Below are 21,847 nucleotides of genomic sequence, written 5' to 3'. Positions count from 1 at the left end.
TGCAAGACAAATTTCAGAAGTAGATTTAATAAATGCATTTGATGTGTTGACTTTAAAATTACAGTTCTTTCTCTGTATGGGATGTTGCACAGAGTTACAGCGTTGAGCAAAAAAGTCCAAGGGCAACAAAGGCCATTTGTCCCATTGATGCTTGCCCTTGTAGTACCCAAACTCTTCCAGATAGCAACAGGCAATGTTTTGAATGTTTGTTGCTTTTTCCTCTACTAATCTATTTGGCAAACTATCCCAAATGTTTATGGTCCTTCAAATACTTCTTAAGATATTACTGTTTGAGATTTATATTGGACAACAGGTTCAAATTTCAGTGTGTGCAAAAAATGTAAAGCTTAAATTTGGATTTTTTTTCCTTTTTGCCTCTTTCTCTCTCTCTCTCTCTCTCGCTCTCAATGCATTTCTTTCTTTTTCTATACCTGATTTGGCATTGAATTCACCCATTCTAATTTACACTCGGTCTTGCTTCTTTCACTGTTAATTTCATAATTCTTCAATCGGTTGCCCAAGGATATGGACAGTTGCTTGCCTTGTTCACTCAGCAACTTGCTGTGCAAAAAAAATAAAAAAATCCTAAACATGCAGGTCTAACTAATAGTTCGTGCTGTGAGATGCCCGACCTCTAAATATTATGTCCCCCTTTCTCTCTGAATTAGTCTTGTGTAAAGCTCAGTGAGTTTACCCCAGAACTGTTTTTTTTGTTCAATAGTGGAATTTGAACTTTTCTTCTCTCTCATGTTAGCTGTAGTACCTTTCACACTTGGGATCAATCCTGCTGCTTTTGTGTACACTCTCTCCAATGAATGTGCTTTTTTTGTCATGTTAATAAATGTATCACTGTACTTGAAATGGACCAGTGCATGGTAAAACTTTAACAGACTTGTACTGTACTCTTCTGGACTTCATGCAAGCATCTGAGTTGCCTTTTTTAAATTACTTCTCCACATTGTCTAGACATCGAAAGTGAGAATTTTACATTAATTACCAGGTCTCTCTTCAAAATTTATTTGCAATCGAATTCCATTCATTTTGAGAGATATGCAAATATAATATTCTTCACTGTGAATTTTGGTTGCTCTTTAGCTGCATAATTGTGTAACAGATTTAATTCCTTCTGCAAATTTGCTGTATTTTATGCCTCCACCGATTTCTCTATTTTAGTACCACCAGCAAATTTGCAAGCTTGTATTTACTTTCTTTCCCAGGCCAATTATGTAAAACTTGTATGGGCCAAAGAACTGAATCACGAGGAACTCCACTCAACCTCTCCTAAGTCTGATGTTACATTTTCCAATTTCAACTATTGTCTTCTGTTTTTTAACCAACTTGGTTAAAATACTGAAGAAGAGTCATGTGGACTCGAAACGTTAACTCTGTTTTCTCTCCACAGACGCTGTTGGTCCTGCTGAGTTTTTCCAGCATTTTTTGTTTTGTGGCTAAAATACTACTCTGGTATTTTGACTATTTTATATGAAACTTTGTACAAAACTTTCCAAAAATCAGCTGTCATAATGTGTTCCAGCATTTACATTATCTATAAACACACTGAAGGAAGGTGAGAACATTGATCAGGCAAAATTTCCCTCGAGAATATTCCCATTTGAGTCAGTTACACTTTTAGTAGCTGACCACATTTAATGAGAAAAATCTAGTAACCAAAATGATTGCCATTTGCACTAAAAAAATTGTTAAAAATATAATGCTATCACTCCAAACTCGAAGTTGAGCTTATTGTAATAATTATTGGCCCAGATTTTTGAAAAATAACAGGCTATCGGCATTCACGGTTATTGAAGTGTAAATTGGAAAAGCCAAATTGGAAATTAATAAGTTGAACCAGACTAGTAAATGTGGTACAAGTTTATTTTTTTTATCCATTGTGTGATACAGACCTGAGAAAATAAGTAGAACTAAACAGTGAAAAATATAAGTAATCATAGCCTATGCATTACACAGCACAAACAAGCAAAATACATATCAGATCTAAATGCGCACGGTAACTCCATTCATTTAAGAGATTCCACAATATCTCAAATTTGAACTCTCCAGTGCAAACTCAAGATAATGTGGAATCTCTTAAACGAATGAAGTTACCAGGCACATTCAAATTTGATAGGTATTTTGCCTGTTAGTGCTGTGTGATTCATAACCCATGGTTACTTATATTTTTCAATCTTTAGCTCCAATTATTTTTTTCCCAGGTCTGTATTACCCAATGGATAAAAAAAATCAAACTTGTACCACATTCAATAGCCCTGGTTCCAAACTAATAGTTTCCAATTTGTATGGGCTTTTCCAGTTTGTATTGGATGGTTTGAATTTATTATTGGCTTTGTATGTTGTTAACATTTAATTTTTGTTTTGTAGTATTTGCTTTCACTCCATGATCTTTGATCTGCTTCTTGACTTTGGCTCACTACTCTGTCCATGTCCAGCTCCAGCTGCTCTCTTATTCCAAATGGTGCCTACTAAAGCTTTTCAGTTTACTTGAACAATTCACTGTGAGCTGTCACTTTCAAGCATAACTGTAGGGTAGAGGCTCAGGATGTCATGCCAAATTTCAGTCAGTGGCTTGGGCCTGCATTTTGTGCTGAGGGTGAAGGAGTGTGTCACCTGGACTCAAAGTTGAAGCTAGAGATTTCACAGAACAGTTTTGTAAAATGTAAATCTGTATAACTCCCATGTATAAAACAGTGTATGTTGTTGGTTATATCTCATGCAGCGATGTACTAAACAGAGGGTCCAATGTTCAAAACACGATGCAGCAAACTCTACTCCTAAAACAGGCAGAATACAAGAGAAGGCTGCTTCAGAAAAAGACTTAAGGGCAGAATTTTTCCAGATTTGCACTAAGTGTGGTAGTGGGCGGGTAAAACTGTGTTTTACCCACCAACAGCGGTGGCGGGTTTTCACACCGTATCATCCCAAACCCGCCTCAGTATTTATGCGCTCCCAGGAAATACGCGTTTCCATGGCAGGTGGGCTTTCATCTGCCTGCCGGCCATCACTCCGCTGCTGCATCACGCTGGGCGCCATGTTTAAAGTCCAGCCGCAAGCACTGCGCTCATTGCTGCACGGAAGACATAGCCAGCAAAGGAAAAAAGACCACAGCCCCCGTTTCAATGACGAGTCACTTGAGCGACTGCTGGATGTCCTGTACTCCTGCTCTGGCCGCAGGATGGGCAGCAATGTGACCAATCCAGCTTGGGAGGCAGAGGCAGTGGTGGTCAGTGCCAATGCCCTTCAGAAGAGGACAACCACACAGTGCTGCAAGAGGATGATTGATCTCCTCCATTCCACCAGGGCAAGAGACTCTTCTCATCACTCTCAACTCACAAACCCCTCACACATCCACAGGGCCCTCACTCACTGCCAGTTCAAGGGACTTCACCATTCACTCTCTCACACTCACTGTCATTGTCCTCATCCCATCCATGGGACCACGCGCCACCCACACAGGCCAGGCATACTTATCATCTGGTCTGGCAGGCATCTTGCTTACTCTTTTTCCATCTCTATCCATGCAGGACAAGCTGGCACACAACGAGAGAGAGAGAGAGGTTGCAGACCGGTGGCGGAATGCCTGAAATCAAGGTCCTCACGGACTTTAAAAACAGAGCCATCCAGCTGGCCAGCCACAATATGGACTAGTCCTGTGCTGACGCTAAGGTTGGCCCTGCTGTACCAAGTGAGGATCCAGCTGTGCAACATATCTCAGAGAACCATGCTGTGAGCAATGTGTCCTGTTTCACAGGCCACTGCCATGCACTAATTATCTCTCCCTGATTTCGCAGGCACATCTGCCAAACAGCTGACAGACTCCATGACCCAGGGCCTCCAGTCAAGCCCCGAAGAAACCTCTGGAGAGGAATCTGGAGGCACCCTCCCTGAAGTTCCGTCACAGCGCTCACCCATACCCTCCACCAGCGCAGTGACACACACCTCAGTGGAACCTAACATTAGAGTAGCCTTGGGATCACAATCTGGTGAGGCACATCGCACTGCCTGATCCACAGCAGGTGGTGGCAGGGACTTCCCAGGTGTCCGGCACTCAGAGGACTGCTGGAGGCCAGGACATTATTGAGCCCGAGGCAGATGACGAGCCTCAGGACTCAGTCATGTCACAGTTGCTGGAGCTGCAAAGGCAAGCTCAGGAACATCAGGAAGGGATGTCCGCTGCCTTCCTCAGATTGCAAGGCACGATGGAGAAGCCCAGCTGCCTTTAGGCGGAGGTGATAGCGCCGGCATGTCAACACTGGTAGGGTGGCGGCCGCCATGGAGACTTTGCTCCTGCACAGCTGCTCCAGCTCAACTCCATTGCCAATGCCATAGTTGGCCTCCAACAATGTGTACGCGAGAGGGGTGCTGGGCAGCTCGATCTCACTCCAGCTACCCCTGCTCCTCGAGTCAGCCTGGGGCCCTTGGGCACCCATAGGGAGGAGGATCAGCAGTGTACACTCTGTGCCCATCCACCTAGGTGACTCCAAGAGTGTCCAGCCAATCCGACTCCCTCTTCCTGTGACCCCAGCAGCTCCAGTTCCATAGGCCAAGGAGGGTGCCACTGCCAAACAACATGTAGGCCATGAAAGTAGGCCAGGGCCTTCCAAGTCTCGGCCCTCCTGAGTACGCCTGCCAAAGTCATCAGAGACAGTGCGTCGCAGTCAGCGGGCTGCCTCAACCTCCTCTGTGGATGTCTAGGGAGCAACAAGACGTAGCGGCAGGACTAGGAAAGTTAAGGAGAATTAGTTGCACAGCCTGGGCACAGGTGTTAATCACTTGTATACACTGTTCACTATTGTCAATAAACTCCCAAGAATGTCTCCCTGTCTATGGCTCCTTGTTCTGATGAGCAGTGTTCTTGTCACTCAGATGTGAAACCTTTCTGCGCAGGATAAAGGAAGGCGTCTCAGTCCAGGGCCTCTTCCCAGAGCTCTGTTCAGACCAAAGTGATGGTCTGGCCTCACACTCCCTGGAAATATTACTGATGCCTGCACCTCGGCAGTGCTTGTCATTGCTGTCAGAATGCAGTGGGCAAGCGCCACAGAGTTCTCTCATTCTCTCGATATGCTCTCAGCACCTTTAAGGAGGGGCTGACCCTCATCTCTTCAGCATCTGTGACCACTGATGCTGTGCTCCAGCTCCTGAAGGGCTCAGGTGCTGAAGGCGGACAAAGCATCGGATGCTTCTAAAGCTTCATGGCTGCGTCTCTATAATATGACCCTGATCACAGAGTGCAAGCTTGCTGCCCTCAGACAGACAGGAGTCAGACATTCTCAGGGGCTATGTGAAGATTTATGGAGTGTCCTCACTGCATGTCGCATTATCCTCCTGCAATCGAGCGACTATTAGGGCCTCCACTGCATCTTCATGACAGGAGCATTCTCACAGAGGGTATTGGTGTTGCCATAAGCCAGACTGGAGTCAAATGTTCACAGATGCAATGTTAGGATCTATGGTGTCTCCTTACTGCATGTCGTTGTCATCCTCCACAAATCTAGCAGCGATGAAGGCCTCCCAAGCTCGCTTGCCTCATCTAGCCAGTGCGAGGGCTTCATCCCCGTCATCGTCGCCTCCGAGGACCTCCTCAGTCTCATCCCCGTTGGCGACGTCCTCAGTGGAGGAGAGATGCAGCTCCTCCATCTCCTCCTCAGCCAGCTCGTCTCCCTGTTGGAGCGCAGGTTTGTAAAGGGCGCAGCAGATGACGACGATGTGTGACACCCTCTGCAGACTGTATTGCAGGGCTCCACCAGACTGGTCCAGGTACCGGAACCTCATCTTCAGCGTCCTGATGGTCTGCTCCACCAAGTTGCGAGCTGCAGCATGAGCCTCATTGTACCATCGCTCTGCTGCAGTCTGAGGCCACCGCACGGGTGTCATCAGCCACGGCCTCTGTGGGTAGCCCTTGCCCCTAAGGCGCCATCCCTGCAGCCTCTCTGGACCCTGGAAGACTCCAGGGATCTGTGACCGACTGAGGATGCAGGCATCGCACGCACTCCCTGAAAACTGCGCACACCTGCAGGATGCATTCCTGGTGGTCGCATACTAGCTGCACATTCAGTGAGTGGAATCCCTTGTGGTTGATGCAGTCTGCTGTGTGTAGCGACGGAGACTTGAGCGCCACATGGGTGCAGTCAATCGAACCCTTCACCTGTGGGAATCTTGAGATCCGGGAGAATCGAACGGCCCTTGCATCCTGGCTGAAATGCGCAAAGTTGTTGCCCTCGAGAAGATGGTATCCGTGACCTCATGGATGCATTTGTGGGTGGCGGCTTGTGATATCCCACAGAGGTCACCTGTGGAGCCCTGAAAGGAGCCACTGGTACAGAAATTGAGCACCACGGTCACTTTCACAGCTACTGACAGTGGATGCTCCCCATGTCCCCTTGGCGCCAAGTCCTGCAGTAAGTGGCAAATGTGAGTGACCAGGTCCCTAGATGTACGCAGTTGTTGGTGACACTGGTTCTCAGTCATCTACAGGAATGACTGGTGGCGTCCATAGACCCAGGGTGACACTAGGTGCCTACCAGCCACAGCTCGCTGTTGCTTCTGGGCAGTGTGTGCGGGAGCCCCAGCAGCCCTTTCTTCCTGAGGTTGCTGCTTCTGCCTTTGCGTGGCCAGGAACCTCAGTCACTCTCTGCTCCATCTTCTCCGCTCTCTGTAGGCCACCAGGTGTAGAGCTAGGTCACCAGGCTCCATGCTCCTGATGTGGTCCGCCTGAGGCATGAAAGAGAGAGAGAGATGTGGTTAGCATGGGTGTACTTAGCACTTTTCCTGGCCCTGTGTGACGGCCCCTTAACGCTTCCTGGAGAGTGCTGGCCATCCCTTGGATGGCCACAGATGACTGCGCTGCATAGCTGCCCTGTCAGCCTGTGACATGTGGGAGACTGTTCCTAACCTGAAGGCTGAGATTGCAAGGGACGGTGAGCGCCTCCAGCAGTAACCGCTACACGGCCAGCGTTGTCAAGGAGATTGTACAAAGTGTGCAGTCCAACTGCTCCGCGATCCAATAAAGTGGTCGCCGACTTGCAATCTGTGCCGGGAGGGGGCGGGGGGGTTAAGTCTGGAGCGATGGTGGCTCTTTGGTGCATCTGCATTGCTTGTGTGGGGGGACAGTCTAGGAGCCCAACCCCAATTATATCACTGTTTCTGTGCCTGAACTGTCTCAGTTGCAGAGGAATGGTCAGTTTATAGTGTCCCTATTGCGTAGCCACTTCCCCCACCTACCTTGCACCCACCTAGATTTCTTCTGGGGGGGATCCAACACCAGGGCATCAGTTGGGGCCCCCCCCCAACCACACATACAACAGTCTCCTCCGAGGCTGGACAGCAGTTGCCCACGGACATCCTACCCCCCCCCGGACAGCAGCTGCCCCCAGACACCTCCCCCCGATAAAGGTTGCCTCTGGGGCTAGGCAAAAGTTTAACAGTCGCCTCTGTGGTAGGGCGGCACTTCACCCTGGCTCCCCTGAAGCCTGGAAAGCAACCCTGGTGAGCTCTGCAGAACAACGCTGTTCATTCACTTCCAGTTCCCCCAAAGTGAAGGCCACCAACTGCACGTCGCCTGTGTGCTGTTATGAAACATGCCATCGTGCTTTACTGCTGACGTAGGTGGACGATCTGGCAGGGGTGCAAGAGCCTGGCAGGATGGCCTTTTAATTATATGCTGAGATATTACAATAAGCTCCCCAAAGACCGTTGGCGGGAAACACGGCCCACCGCCAGCGGGCTGAGCGGAAGATCGCGACCTGCCTTCCCACCATCGTCAAACTGCTCGCACCATATTTTCTGCGCACCCCACCTATCACTCCCGCTGCCAGTGGGCACGGAATATTCCACCCTAAGTTACAATGCCATGTGAATTTAGCCAGAGTAAATCAATTTATGATACATTTATTCATGTTTTTGGTGCTGCTTTGTGATTTTGTTAAATACTCATGAATGTGATTGTTAATTCTGTCTCATGAATGTGATTGTTAATTCTGTAAGGAATTCAGTGAAGAACTTTACCCTCTTTCATTGTTCTGTAGTAATTGTTATGCTTGAGGTCAGAAGGCAAAAGAAAATAAAGAAGACCTAACCCTTTAATTACCAACTTGAATTGATGTTTATAGATCAAAATTGTTAATTATTCTGGTTTTATAAAAATGGTTAGAAAATGGTGAATTTGTTAGCACATGTGTTGTATATCCTTCCAGCTTATAGCAAGGAGCAGATCGACATCATATCTTAGATGTTGGATCTGGGTATTTACCTCTCCATTCTGGAGTCTGGTTCCCTTTTTGTTACTTCTCAAAGCTGTCTCCCAGCTCTAGCCTTGGCACCTGGCCCTGGCCTATCTCTGTTTCTTGCCCTGCTGCATCCCCTTTGCAATCTCTGTCACTTCACCAAGGCCTTCAGACCTGGCTTTCCTTGGATTTCACCTTGTTCCCTCACAGCTAAATGTTTAGCCCATAGCCCCCTCCTGGTTCAGTAGACATTGTCATCATCAATCTGCCTATCACAGATGCACCTGTCCGTGACAATATTGGTTGGAGTGACCACCGCACAATTCTTGTGGTATGAAGTCCCATCTTTACACTGAGGATACCTTCCATCATGTTGTGTAGCACTACCAATTCTAAATTGGATAGATTCAGAACAGATCTAGCAGCTCAAAACTGAGCATCAGTGAGACGCTTTGGGCTATTAACAGCAGCAGAATTGCATTCAACCACGTGATCTGACGTATCCCTCACTCTACCATTACCATCAAACCAGGGGACCAATCCTGGTTCAAAGAGAAGTGCAGGAGAGCATGTCTGGTGCAGCACCAGTCATGCCTAAAAATGAGATAGCAACCTGGTGAAGCAACAGCACAGGACTAGATGCATGCCACAGAGTGAAAGTGATAGCAGACCTTAGTGACCCCACAACCAATGGATCAGATCAATGTCCTGCATTCCTGCCACACCCAGTTGTGAATGGTGATGGACCATTAACCGGAGAAGGAAGCTCCAAAAACATCCCCATCATTAGTGGTAGGGAATCCAGCACATCAGTGCAAACCATATTGACTTGGAACAGTATTGCCGCTACTTCACTGTCGCTGAGTCAAAATCCTTGAACTCCCTCCCTAACGGCACTGTAGTTGTAACTATACCACACAAATTGCAGAGAGATTGGTAGAGAGACAGTTGAAGGCATAGAGAGAGAGAGAGAGAGATAAAGACTTGTGGGGGAGGGAGTGTGTGGAAATCGGACTTCAGTTTTCACGAGTATGAAACTAGAGATGTTGATTCACACGTGTGAGGAGCTTGCTGAAGATTATGCAACACAGTTTCATTTTAGAATCTTAATTTATCTGCTGTGCAGGATTCAAAAGTGTTCTAAGGTTCAAGATGCTCTGCTTAAGCATATATTACTTGAGACTGTATGCCTCTTGACAGTAACCTTCCCACACAGAGGTCAGATCAAGTAGCAGTGTTGCCATGGGCTTTTAGCAGATTTCATTTGGTTGAGAGCGAACTTTCTGGAAGATCTAATAATGAGACACTAACTGTATGACACTTAGTTTTTCTTTTCTTGACTTGCAGGTCAGCTTTTGGGTTGTTCAAGAGATTCTTACTGCACAAACGCTAAAAATAAGAGCCGAAGTTTTGAGCCACTATGTTAAAACTGCAAAGGTCAGTAAGTGGCCAGTTGGGTCATGTTATATTTGATATTCCGGTTAGCTTAATCAGGTGTTGATTTTTATTTTTATTTACAGCTACTGTACTTTTATCTTAATTGTAGAAATTGTACGAGTTGAATAACCTACATGCACTAATGGCTGTCGTGTCTGGATTGCAGAGTGCACCTATCTTCAGGCTTACAAAAACATGGGCGGTAAGTGATGTGGCTCCTATATGTGACCAGCAAGTATGTTACAATTGGGTACCTTTTACAATTGAATTTGTTTAACCGGCAATTTGCTTTTATTTTTGTTGGGTGAATTTTAAAAAAAACTTTGGATGACTTTTTAAAATCTCATTTCTGCTTAAACATTTTTGCACTAGTTTCCCAGTATATCTGTTGCACTGATTTATGAGCCAGTAGTAATCGCCCATTATCGCAGGTGAAGAATTCAAATTGCAAGAGATGGCAGGGTTTCTGTCAAAAAGATTGTTGTTATAGGGATCAACAATCAAGATCTTTGCTGAATTAAGAATTTGTTACCCCCAGCTCCAATTTTCTCCTCTCCTTTTTGCAGACCCAAAAATAAGCCTTTTTGTGGAGCTTTGCTCATCCTTTGCCCAAGTATTCAGTGTTAACTTGTGACTTTGGTCAATAATCATCAGCAGGCAGTTTGACCATGGCATAGGTGGGGAGGGGAGCATTAAAGCCTGCTCCACTGATTCTAACAATTTTACTGCTGCTCCAACTGAACTGAGATGAACTAAATCTTTATAGAGCAAGGATTAAACTTCAGATTTTCTTGGTCTTCATTGATAATATGTCATGGCCACTTCCTAACTGAAGCATCAGGGAAATGTTTGCTTGGTGTTCAATTAAAACTTTGCCCTCTTTTCACCAGGTAATTGTGTTTGTGCAAAGCATTTGGCTCATTTTTTTAGTAAGTCCATTCAGGAAAACTGCATCACAGTTCAACTACCTCTTCAATAGTTTAAAAATATATTGTTTTCACTATCTTACCCGGATGTTCATTCAAAACATTTATTACCCATTGAATAAACAGATCATGGACATTGGTCCTAAATTGGCATTGTGTCCCTTGCTATTCTAATGGTTTTATTTGAAATAGTATTGTGGATTTTCCTTTTCCACACCTTTGATTATCTTTTATACACTTGGTTCAAAGCCTGAGTTTTCCAGTTTTGGCTCTAAGAATCATTCTAGTGGCTCTTATTTTGCAATGTCTCTAAGGTTTCATTTTTTCCCTTGTGCTTTAGTAATCACAAATCATCAGTTGCACAAGGTACATCTAAGCAGAACACTGCACAATTTTAGCATGACTTCTCCTGATTCCATGACATAGCATTACTTTCAATATTCTGTGCACTTTTGCTTGCTGCTTCATTCATATTATGAACATCTACACATTGTCATCGAATTGAAAGCAACTTATGAATCAAGACAAATAAATGACTAACAAAATATTATCCACTTTTTATCCTTGGTCATTGTTCAATTGATATTCTTTATTGTCAGTCAATATGGATAACACTCAAGATAAAATTTATTTTAACACATCTCCTGCTGTTTGGTGTTATTGTTCTGGCTGGAATTGGAAAAATTAGCTCTGCAAGAAGTGAAAGTGGAATAATTTAACTCGTTCATAGAAGGACTTATATTTGGTTCCCTTTGATTGGTCACAAATACTTTGAATTCTTAAATTGCAATGCTAAGATATTGCTCCAATGGTAATTGAAATTTATGATAAAACTGTTTATTATAACTTGTTATCTGTGTGCTTGTATACTCCAAGCCCTCTTGTCAGAGCAACTGATCAGGAAAACACCATTACCTTGAGCCCTCTAAGAATCTGTTCTTGGCCCCTGCCTATTTCTCATCCACATGCCGCCCCTTTGTATTATCATCGACCGAAAACAAGGTTTTGTTCATGTGTACTGATAGTCCCTTTTGTGGCTCAATGCCAAATATGGTTTTATTGGTATTGTTCTTGTCCAAAGCCATGGGACACTTGGTAACATTAGAAGTGCGAAATAAATGCAAGTTGTTGTTTGTTGTTGGCCTCTTGGCCGCACCTCGCTGTGGACCCTAGTGTGGTTCATTTCCCCTCGCTACCCCAGTGTATCTGCATACGTTGAGTCTGTTTTCCATTTGTTTTTAAATTGTGGGCAGTTAGTTTGAGGACCCACCACAATAGAGCTGCTTTCTGCTGATGCATGCGGGTTGTATATGTCGCAACTGAGGTTGCAGCCAACCTGGTGTAAATGTTCATCTTTCTTATATCTAGTGGCTTTGTCAGTGAAGGATGCTCTCTGCTCTGGGAAATTAAGTAATACATGCTGTAGAGATGGCTTTTGTACACAAGGGAGAGGTATATACGATAGCCAGTATGTTTAGATAGGATTACATTGGCTATACTGCAGAGGACCAGGTCATTCTGCCCAATCAGTCCATGCCAGTGTTTATGCTTCACTTGAGCCTGCTTCCATCTTTCTTCATCTTAATCTATCATCGTAACCCTCAATTGCCTTCTTCCTCATGAGCTTGTCTAGCTTCCCCTTAAATGTATCTAAACTATTCACTTCAATCACTCCCTGTAGCGACTATCACATTCTCACCACCCTTTGGATAAACAAGCTTTTTCTGAATTCCCTATTGGATTTCTTGGTGCTCATCTTAAATTGGTAGCCTCTTGTTAGGCTCTTCCCCGTAAGAGGAAACATATCTTTGTATCCACTCTATCAAAGCCTTTCATAATTTTTAAGGCCTCCATGTTAGATAACCCCTCAGCAGTCTTTTGAAGACCAAAGATGAAAAATAAAGGCTTATTACATTAGTACGGGTTCTTTTAAGATGTCCAAATCGTGAGAAGACAATGGATGTACAATCCGCAGTCAGATTATGATGAGTAGGAATGACAAAATAATTTTACTGGGAGTTTTAAGTCATTTATGTTTTGATTGGTACAGATAAGAACTAAATGTAGAAAAGGGAATGGAATTCCTGAAAAAGAAAACTTCATCTCGTAGTACTTTAGTCGTGTAGAAAGGAGGAGGCTTTGCATCATCTAATTATGAGCAATGCAATAGATTAGGTAAGTAAGCCAAACATGGGTGAGCAGTTGAGGTGTTGCAACCATAATATAATAAATATCAGGATCTAACTAGAAAAGGAAAAACCAGTTTGAATGCTCAAACTCTAGATTAGCTTTGTGTAAATTTTGGAAAAAGAAGTGAGCTAGCTAAATTGAGGTGAGAGAGGAAATTGGCAAACAGGACTCTAGAGTAGTAGTGGGATTTTTTTAAAAGCAATTGTTGTGGTACAAACTAAGTATAATCCATTATAAATAAAGTACAGTTAACTTCACAATGTCATCAATAGAGATTGGAAACCAACTAAAATAGAAGAGAGCCTATAAGGGTTACAATAATAATGATGAAATATTTAAAGGAGATTGAGAAAATAAGCAAAAACATTAAGTTTTATGAGGGAAAATTGTCAAAGGAGCAGTATTTTACAATTGTATCAGTAAAAAGAGGATTGTTAATTGAGTCCCCTAAAAGGAGAGGATTGACAATTTGTAGATAATGATCAAAATAAGGTGCAGGTAGTTAGTAAGTATTTTGCACACTTATTGCTGAAGAGAAAGGTCAGTAAATAGGTGAATCCTTCAGTTGTTGAAAGTAAAATGAACAAATCGTAAAAAAACAGAAAATACTGCAATTATTCAGCAGGTCGGGCAGCATCTATAAAGAGACAGATGCTGCCTGAAAGGTTAACTCTGTTTCTCTCTCCAGTGATGCCATCCGATATGCTAAGTATTTCACAGAATTGTTACAGCACAGAAGGAGGCCATTCAGCCCATTGTTGCTGTGCTGGCTCTCCAAATGAACAAAGCACCAAATGCCTTTCCCCAGCCTTCTTCCTCATAACCTTGCACATTCTCCCTTTTCAGATAATAATCCAATTCCTTCTTGAATGCCTCAATTGAACCTGCCTCCACCACACATTCGGCAACATATTCCAGATCTTAACCATTTGCTGCTTGAAAAGGTTTCCCTTCATGTCTCCATTGCTTTTGCCAATTACCTTAAATTTGTGTCCTCTCATTCTTGATCTTTCCACCAGTGGGAACAGTTTCTCCCTATGTGCTCTGTCCAGACCCCTCATGATTTTGAATATCTCTATTAAATCTCCTCTCAACCTTCTCTTCTCCAAGGAAAACAGTCTCAGCGTCTCCCATCTATCTATGTAATTGAAGTCTATTGTGCGGCTTGTATCAGGTGTCTTTTGGAAGTCCATGTACACCACATTACAACATTACCCTCATCAACCCTCTCTGTGACTTTCAAAAAACTCCAGCCAGTTTGTTAAACATGATTTTCCCTTAACAAGTCGATGCTGGCTTTCTTTAATTAACCTGCATTCACCCAAGTGACTATTAATTTTGTCCCAAATTGTTGTTTCTAGAAGCTTCCCCACCACAAAAGTTAAACTGATTGGCCTGTTGTTGCTGGATTTATATTTACATCCTTTTCTGAACAAGCGTATAACATTTGCAATTCTCCAGTCCTTTTGCACCACCCCTGAGTCTAAGGAAGATTGGAAAAATATGGTTGTTGCCTCTTCAATTTCCACTCTTACTTCCTTCGATATCCTTGGATGCATCTCATCCAGTCCTGGTGATTTATCAACTTTAAGTACAGACAGCCTATCCAATACCACCTTGTTATCAATTTTAAACCCTTCAAATGTCTGAATTACTTCCTTTTTCACCATGACCTGCACAGCATCTTCTTTCATGAATACAGGTACAAGGTATTGATTTAATACCTCAGTTATGCCCCCTGCCTCCATGTGTAAATCCCCTTTTTAGTCCGCAATCTGCCCCACTCCTCCTTTTACCACCCTTCTACTATTTATATGCCTTTATAAGTCTTTATGATTCCCTTTTATGTTACCTGTCAATTTTTTTTTGTACTCTTGGCTTCTCTTATTTACTCTTTCACTTCCCCTCTAAACCTTCTATATTCAACCTGTCATAAGCACATTTTCTCTTCATCTTAATCTCTATCTCTTTTCGTTATCCATGGAGCTGTGGATTTGTTTGTTCTACCATTCCCCTGTATGGGAATATACCTTCCAGCATATTTCCAGCAGTTTCTGTTTTTATTTCACATTTCCAGCACAGGAGAATTTTGTTTTTGTTTAAGTGAGCAATACTGTGATGGCGCAATGAAAAATTTAGCTATGTTAGACTAAAGGCTGACCAGGCACTGGGGCGCAATGGAGACATTCTAGAATCCTAAGGGAGATGAGGGAGGAAATTGCTGAGACTCTAGAACTCTGTTGAGTATGGGTGTGTGCCAGAACAGTAATCAACGTAACATCCATTTTTTTTAAAGAAGGAGACAGATCAAACCCAGGTAATTACAAGCCAGTTGGCAGGGAAAATTTTAGAGTCTTTAATTAACAGTGAAATTACCACATATGTAATTGAAAAGACACTAGTTAAAAGTAGCCAGCATAAATTTAAAAAGAGATGATCATGCTTGACCATCCCTGTAGCTTTCTTGGAGGAAGTAACAGTCATGGTAAATGCGGAAAATTACCATGAGTAAATTGTAGTGCACATGAACATTTCTGGAAAATCTTTGGCGCAGAGCCACATGGAAGATTACTAGACAAACTTATGGGATGTAGAATTAAGGGGAATGATGGCAAACTGGATTTAAAATCAGTAAGAAAGGAGGAAACTTTGTAAATGTTAAAGAGAATTTTTTCCAAATGGGTAATGGTGTATTACAAGTCTTCAGTTCTAGGCCACTTCTGTTCATTGTATATCAAAGATTTGGATACAGACCTAGAGGGAGATGTGGAATTTTGTAGGTGATTTCAAAATAGTTGGTGAATTTAATTCTTTCGAAGACCAATGAAGCTGCAATGGGAGAGATTGGCTGAAAATGGCAGGTGAAATTCCATTTCAGTAAGCATCTCGATTTTTTTTTAAAAAAGGAATGTGCCAAGAAGACATAGTCAACATCTGAATGGCCAGATTGTTGATTCACATTGGACCCTTGGTCCAAGTCTTTTCCCCCAGCGTTAATCTTTCTGTTCCTTTTTGCATGTTGGTAGATATGGTGCATATCCTCTCCTCCCACCTTCGGGATACCATAAGGGACCCTTGAATGGGAACAGATTTATACTCTACAACTGTTTTGACAGGAGAGGAAGAGGACAAATACCAGTGGCACAAGGGAAACGACAGTTGAGTCAACTGGAGGAAATTATAGGATTGAGTAATTTAATAATAATAGAACAATAAACTGGGGGGAAGCAATAGTGACACAGTGAGTGGTTAGGATATGAAATGCACAGCCTGAGAATGTGGTGGAGGCAAATTTAGTCATGACTTTCAAAAGCAAATTAGATCATTACTTGAAGGGTGAAAAATTGCAAGTCTACAGGGAAAAGACAAGGCGTGGAACTGGGTGAGTTGCAGAGAGCTGGCATGGACTCCACGGACCGAATGGCCTCCTGTGCTGTATTCATTCTATGAATCTATGAGGTGATGGGTTGTGGTAATATGTATCAGAAGTCATTATACTTTGAGTCAAAGTTGAGTCAAAATAAGTCAGAGGGTTGGAAAGGTGAATGAATGAAAAGGGGATAATAGGATACGAGCAGCTCAGTAGTGCTAACTACATTTGCTAACGTTGTGGGTATATGCTGACATGGATTGGTTGGGCCAAATGATCTATTTCCATGTTGTCACTTCCATGATTTATGTAAAGGTATGTTTCAAGAACCTTAATGGATGCTTTCAGCCTCAGATAAATATTTGTTTATGGACATGCTTTGATTCAGTATAATTTCCTGAGCTTCTGCCCTCCTTTTTGACTCACATTTCACCCCTCCCATCCCATCTCCTTTTGTCCTGCCTCACCCCATCATTCTGTTCACTCATCACTTCTGCCTTTGATTTTGCTGTCTGAGTTTGCTCCTCCTCTTCTCCCCTGTGCTCATGTTGTCCGTTACTTGTTCCAGGCCTCTAAGCTGTTGTCCTTTTCTCCTGACCTAATCCCACTCTTTCATTTCCCTTCTTGACCACCCAACTTTGCTTTGCCCCTGCACTTTCCTGCTTCCCCATAGTCTCCTAATGTCTGTCATCACAATCCTCCATCAACCTGATCCACTTAACTTCAGCCTCTTAGCTTCACTTAGCTGTGGAGTCCACTTAATCTTAACTGACTTTTTACAATGCAGTGAGACCCATGTTTCGTTGATTAATTGCACCTGACTGTACTGGATGAGAACACAACAATGTAAACTCCAGACAAATAGATGTCAGAGACCTGAGTATTGAGTTCCTCCTCCAGTGCCAAGTGCAGTTCAGGGGCAACACCTGGTGCAACTTTTTCCAGGTTTACCATTTTGGCGTGAACTTTTTTAAAGGGAAGACTGATATATTCAAGAAAGGCCTTAAGTTTAGGCTTTTTGGATAAATTGTTGATTTTGCTGTTGAAGAATGATGTTGCTTCGTTACACTTAATGATGGAGGCCTTGTTCAATGCTGTGCTATTACTTAAGTGCATGCTATTTGGAGTCAAATAAGATAAAGCAACCATAAGCCTCCTTGACATAGCTGAATATTCCTCTTGGCTTCTGTGATCCTTTATAACTGTTTCCCTGACAATGGGAAAATCTCATATCTTCCCACCATGACTATACAACTGCCACTTGGAATGAAACAAGAAGCCTCAATGTTAGATCATCAGTCTTCTCCTATTCATGTACCATCAGGGATATGTCTTCCTGTTCCCATTTGTTTCTATGTTCCTCCGTTGACTGCTTGACAAAACACTGCTCCCCACTTAGCCAAGGCCCAACCAGGCAGACTACAGGATTGCTGTTTAAAATTTTGCTGCCATTCCAGGGGACAGAACTTTTAAATTCACATGAAGATCTGATCTAGGGCACAAAGTTAAATTAGAACTCATCACAACTTCATCTGAACTTATCCAGATATAGATCTTGTTCCATTACTTGAGAAAAACATGATCCGTCTCATGGGCTTTTAATTTTACCTTCCCCTTCCATGATGCTGCTGCCTTAAAGCCCATTGTTGCTACTGGGACCTTCTTACCACACCACTGAATAAAATGCTTCCAACAGTGCTTTTAGTTCTCATTTCCCATTATAATAAGTGCTATGAGGAAATCCAGATGCATCACTGCTTCCTGAGATTAAGTTCATTTGGCCGTCAATATTAACAAGGTTAGCTTCGTTTAACAAGAGCAGTAAAAATCTTCCACTGTTGCTCACTGCGCTCACTATGTCCTGAACTGCACCCAGACAGGGAAGTATTCTCTCAGACTTGCAACTTACTTGATACTCTTAGGTGCAGTTTATCATCTGGAAATAACCCAGTTGTTTTACTTGTAGCTGTCTCTCCAGCCCTCAAGGAATCACCCATAAGGTACTTGTGTCAAATATCATTTTTCAGGCACACAGTCTCTTTGGTGCCATTCTAAATCTTTTTCAGGCCCTTCATCTCAAAGTGCATACGATTTTACTCCCTCATCTGCCTGATACTACACACATTTGAAAATGCCCTTTCGCTCGAGTTGTTGAATCACTCAGTGTTATCCTCTAAATACCTCGTTCTGTATTTAGAGCTGGGCCAACAACAGTAAATTCAAATCCCAGACTTAGGACCAGCTTCACTGTTTCTCTGACCAGAGTGACTGTTGAAAATAAGAAACAAGCGCTTAGGTAAAATGACCCCTAACCCATGTATCATTTCCTATGCATTAACCCCCACCCCCACTTTTTTATCGATGACAATTTAATCTAATTCTGTTAGATAATTAATTTAACATTGTGGGTAATCGTTTAACAAGGTGGCCAATAATTAATGCTATACTAATATGGCACAACTCCTATGTTGCCAGAATAGTTTCTTACTAAAAGGTCTTACACAGCACAGTCAGAATTAAATTAAAAAAAACTTTTGTTACCTTACTGCTTGCCTAGTCAGCCCTTCTGCTCACTGACATTTGAATTTAATCATGATTGTGTTTTTAAGCAGTTTGCTTTGCTTTCATACCCCACCTGTTCAGGATAGACTTCACAAACTGTTCCATTAACCAGCAGGCCTAAAGAGTTAATAGCTCTGCTATGCTCACTGTCATTAGTTAAAGTTAATGTCTGATTTGAAGTGCGAGTGGAGCAGAGCATATGGTGACTGAGAGATGAGGTAAATATTGTTCATTTCTTTCAAGAACAGGAGGGCAAATATTATACATTCATTCCTTTTATTTTTGAGATGTGATTCTGACTCAGAGCAACTAGAATTGTAAACCCTTACCCTCTAATTTCTATTGTGATAGAAAAGAGTGAGAAAATGGTGACAACAAATGAAAGCCTGTATGACGTTCTGAGTAATTATTTTCACTATATATGAGTTGGAGAAACAGCCCAGATTCCGAATCTGAATTTGTGCTTGTTTGTTCAACGACCAAATAAATTTGTTGGCTGTTGGATGTCTAGATGATCGTGCTTAAGGTCTCAGTTCCTTTTGATTGCTTTTAACTGTTTGTAAGTATTTTTGTACCATTCAATTATCAGTATTTTTAGAAAAGCTTTGAAGGTTCAGTGCAGCTTTCTTCAACTTCCATCAAGTTTCAATTCATTATTCTTTTTGCTTCTCTGTGTCGGACTCTAAGATTACCACCTGGTTGTGGCTACTGTCTTGAGTAGATCTTCCCCAACAGGATTTTCCTCATAGAGATTCAGCTACATCTTGTTTGTTTGTGAAGTTGGGTTTCATAATCTGAAGAGTCCAGGAAACAAGAAAAGGCTGAATTTTAGGCTTCGGGAAGGTTTCCTCATGCTAGGCTTTCACAGAATTCCATCTATATTTTCTACCACTAAAATAACATCAGAAGACCTTGACAATGGCATGTTTAGAAAAAAATATTTTTTAGAGTTTGCGCAGTGGCCAATGAGCCTCCATTCACACAGTCTTCAGTAGATTTTCAAATCGAAACCAAAAACAAAAAAATTCCAAGCACGAGGACAGGTGTCCAGATAGGAGTGCGGGTGTCACTGACCAGGCCAGAATTCATTGCCCATCCCTAATTGCCCTTGAAGAGGTGGCCATGAGCTGTCCTTTTGAACTGCTTTGCTCCATGTGTAGGTACACCCACACTGCTGTTAGGGAGAGAGTTCCAAGATTTTGACCCAGCGACAGCGAAGGAACGGTGATATATTTCCAAGCCAGGATGGTGAGTACTTAGAGGGGAACTTTCAGGTGGTGTTCTTCCCATGTATCTGCTGCCCTTGTCCTTCTAGATGGTAGTGGTTGTTGGTTTGGAAGGTGCTGTCTAAGGAGGCTTGGTGGGTTCCTGCAGTGTATCTTGTAGTTGGTGCACGCTGCTGCCACTGTACATCGGTGGTGGAAGGAGTGAATGTTTGTTGGTGGGGTGCCAGTCAAGCGGGCTGCTTTGTCCTGGACGGTGTGATACTGTGTCAAGCTTCTTGAGTGTTTGGTAGTATAGAACTTGAGGATTGCTGAATAAAGAGACACGTTGAAGCTTTTTGTCTTGCACTCTTCAGTACACTTGGCAAGAATACCAATATAAGGGGAACATACAAAATAGGAGCAGAAGTAGGTCCCCTCGAGCCTGCTCCGCCATTCAATAAGACCATGGCTGATCTGTTTGTGTTTCGAGTTCCACATTCCCATCTACTGCCGATAACCTTTAATTCCCTTGCCTAACAAGAGTCTACCTACCTCTGCCTTAAAAATATTCAGTGACTCCGCCTCCATCACCTTCTGAGGCAGAGGGCCAAAGTTGCAAAACCCTCTGAGAGAAAAAGTTTCTCTTCATCTCAGTCCTATAGGAGCGAACCCTACTTTTAAAATAGTGCCCTCCAAGTCTGGACTGACCCACAACAGGAAACATCCTTTCAATGTACACCTTGTCAAGACCATTTAACATCTTACATACTTCAATCAAGTTATCCCTCACTCTTCTAAACTCCAGTGGAAACAAGCCCAGCCTGTCCACCCTATCCTCATAAGACAACCAGCTTATTTCAGGTATAAATCTAGTTAGCTTCCTCTGAACCGTCTCCAGCGCATTTACATCCTTCCTTAAGTAAGGAGACCAAAATTGCACACTGTATTCGAGATGCAACCTGACCAATGTCTTGTATAACTGAAGCATAAGATCCTTACTTTAATGTCTAATTCCTCTCATCATAAAGGATAGCATTCCATTAGCCTTCTTTATTACATGCTGTACCTGTATGCTAACATTTTGTGACTCATGCACAAGAACACCTAGATCCTTCTGCAGTCATTCTCCGTTTAAGTAATACTCTTTTTTAGCCTTTCTGCCAAAGTGAACAGCTTCACATTTTCCCACATTATACTCCATCTGCCAGACATTTGCTCTTTCATTCAACTTATCTATATCTGTCTGCAAACTCCTTATGTCTCCTTCACAGCAAACTTTCCTACCTATCTGTGTTGTCTGCAAATTTAGCTACCATGCCTTCACTCCCCTCATCTAAGTCATAGATGTAACTTGTAAAAAGTTGAGTCCCCAGCACAGACCCCTGTAGGACTCCACTCGTCATATCCTGCAAATCAGACAAAGACCCATTTACACATATTCTCTGTTTTCTGCCAGCTAGCCAATCTCCTATCCATGCTAATATGTTACCCCTATGCTATGAGATTTTATTTTCCGCAATAACGTTTGATGTGGCACTTTATCAAATGCTTTCTGGAAATCCAAGTGCAGTATGTCTGCACTTAGGACGCACTCCATCTGGATCTGGAGACTTGTCAACCTGCAGCTCCATCAGTTTGCTCAGTACTGTTTCCCTATTGGTTGTAATTTCACCAAGTTCCTCTCCCTCCACCTCCTGATTTACAGCTAGTACTGAAATATTTTTTGTATCCTCCACAGTGAAGATAGAAGCAAAATATTTGTTCATTTCATCCTCCATTTCCTTATTATCTACTATTAAATCCCCATTCTCACTCTCTAGAGGACCAACACTCACTTTACCTACTCTTCTCCTGTTCAAACACCTGTAGAAACTCTTGCTATTCGTTTTTACATTTCTAGCTAGCTTCCTCTCATACTCT

At 42.8% G+C, this 21,847-nt stretch overlaps 1 protein-coding gene across 12 annotated transcripts in view; it reads left to right on the top strand.

Annotated features, from left to right (window-relative positions):
* The window catches only part of ralgps2 (Ral GEF with PH domain and SH3 binding motif 2), a 674,317-nt gene that overhangs the window by 263,250 nt on the left and 389,220 nt on the right, over positions 1 to 21,847 (top strand). For all 12 annotated transcript variants that reach the window (XR_013579343.1, XM_078561532.1, XM_078561535.1 and 9 more), the window contains 2 exons: positions 9,585 to 9,674; positions 9,784 to 9,876. Coding sequence is in view for 11 of the 12 variants with exons in the window: in XM_078561532.1 (XP_078417658.1) it covers positions 9,585 to 9,674; positions 9,784 to 9,876 (183 nt within the window). In the remaining variant the exon portion in view is untranslated. The remainder of the gene's footprint in view (positions 1 to 9,584; positions 9,675 to 9,783; positions 9,877 to 21,847) is intronic.

Source organism: Cetorhinus maximus, chromosome 17 (genome assembly GCF_964194155.1).
Source record: "Cetorhinus maximus chromosome 17, sCetMax3.hap1.1, whole genome shotgun sequence".
Taxonomy (NCBI): Eukaryota; Metazoa; Chordata; class Chondrichthyes; order Lamniformes; family Cetorhinidae; genus Cetorhinus; species Cetorhinus maximus.
This window is presented reverse-complemented; position numbering and strand designations above follow the sequence as displayed.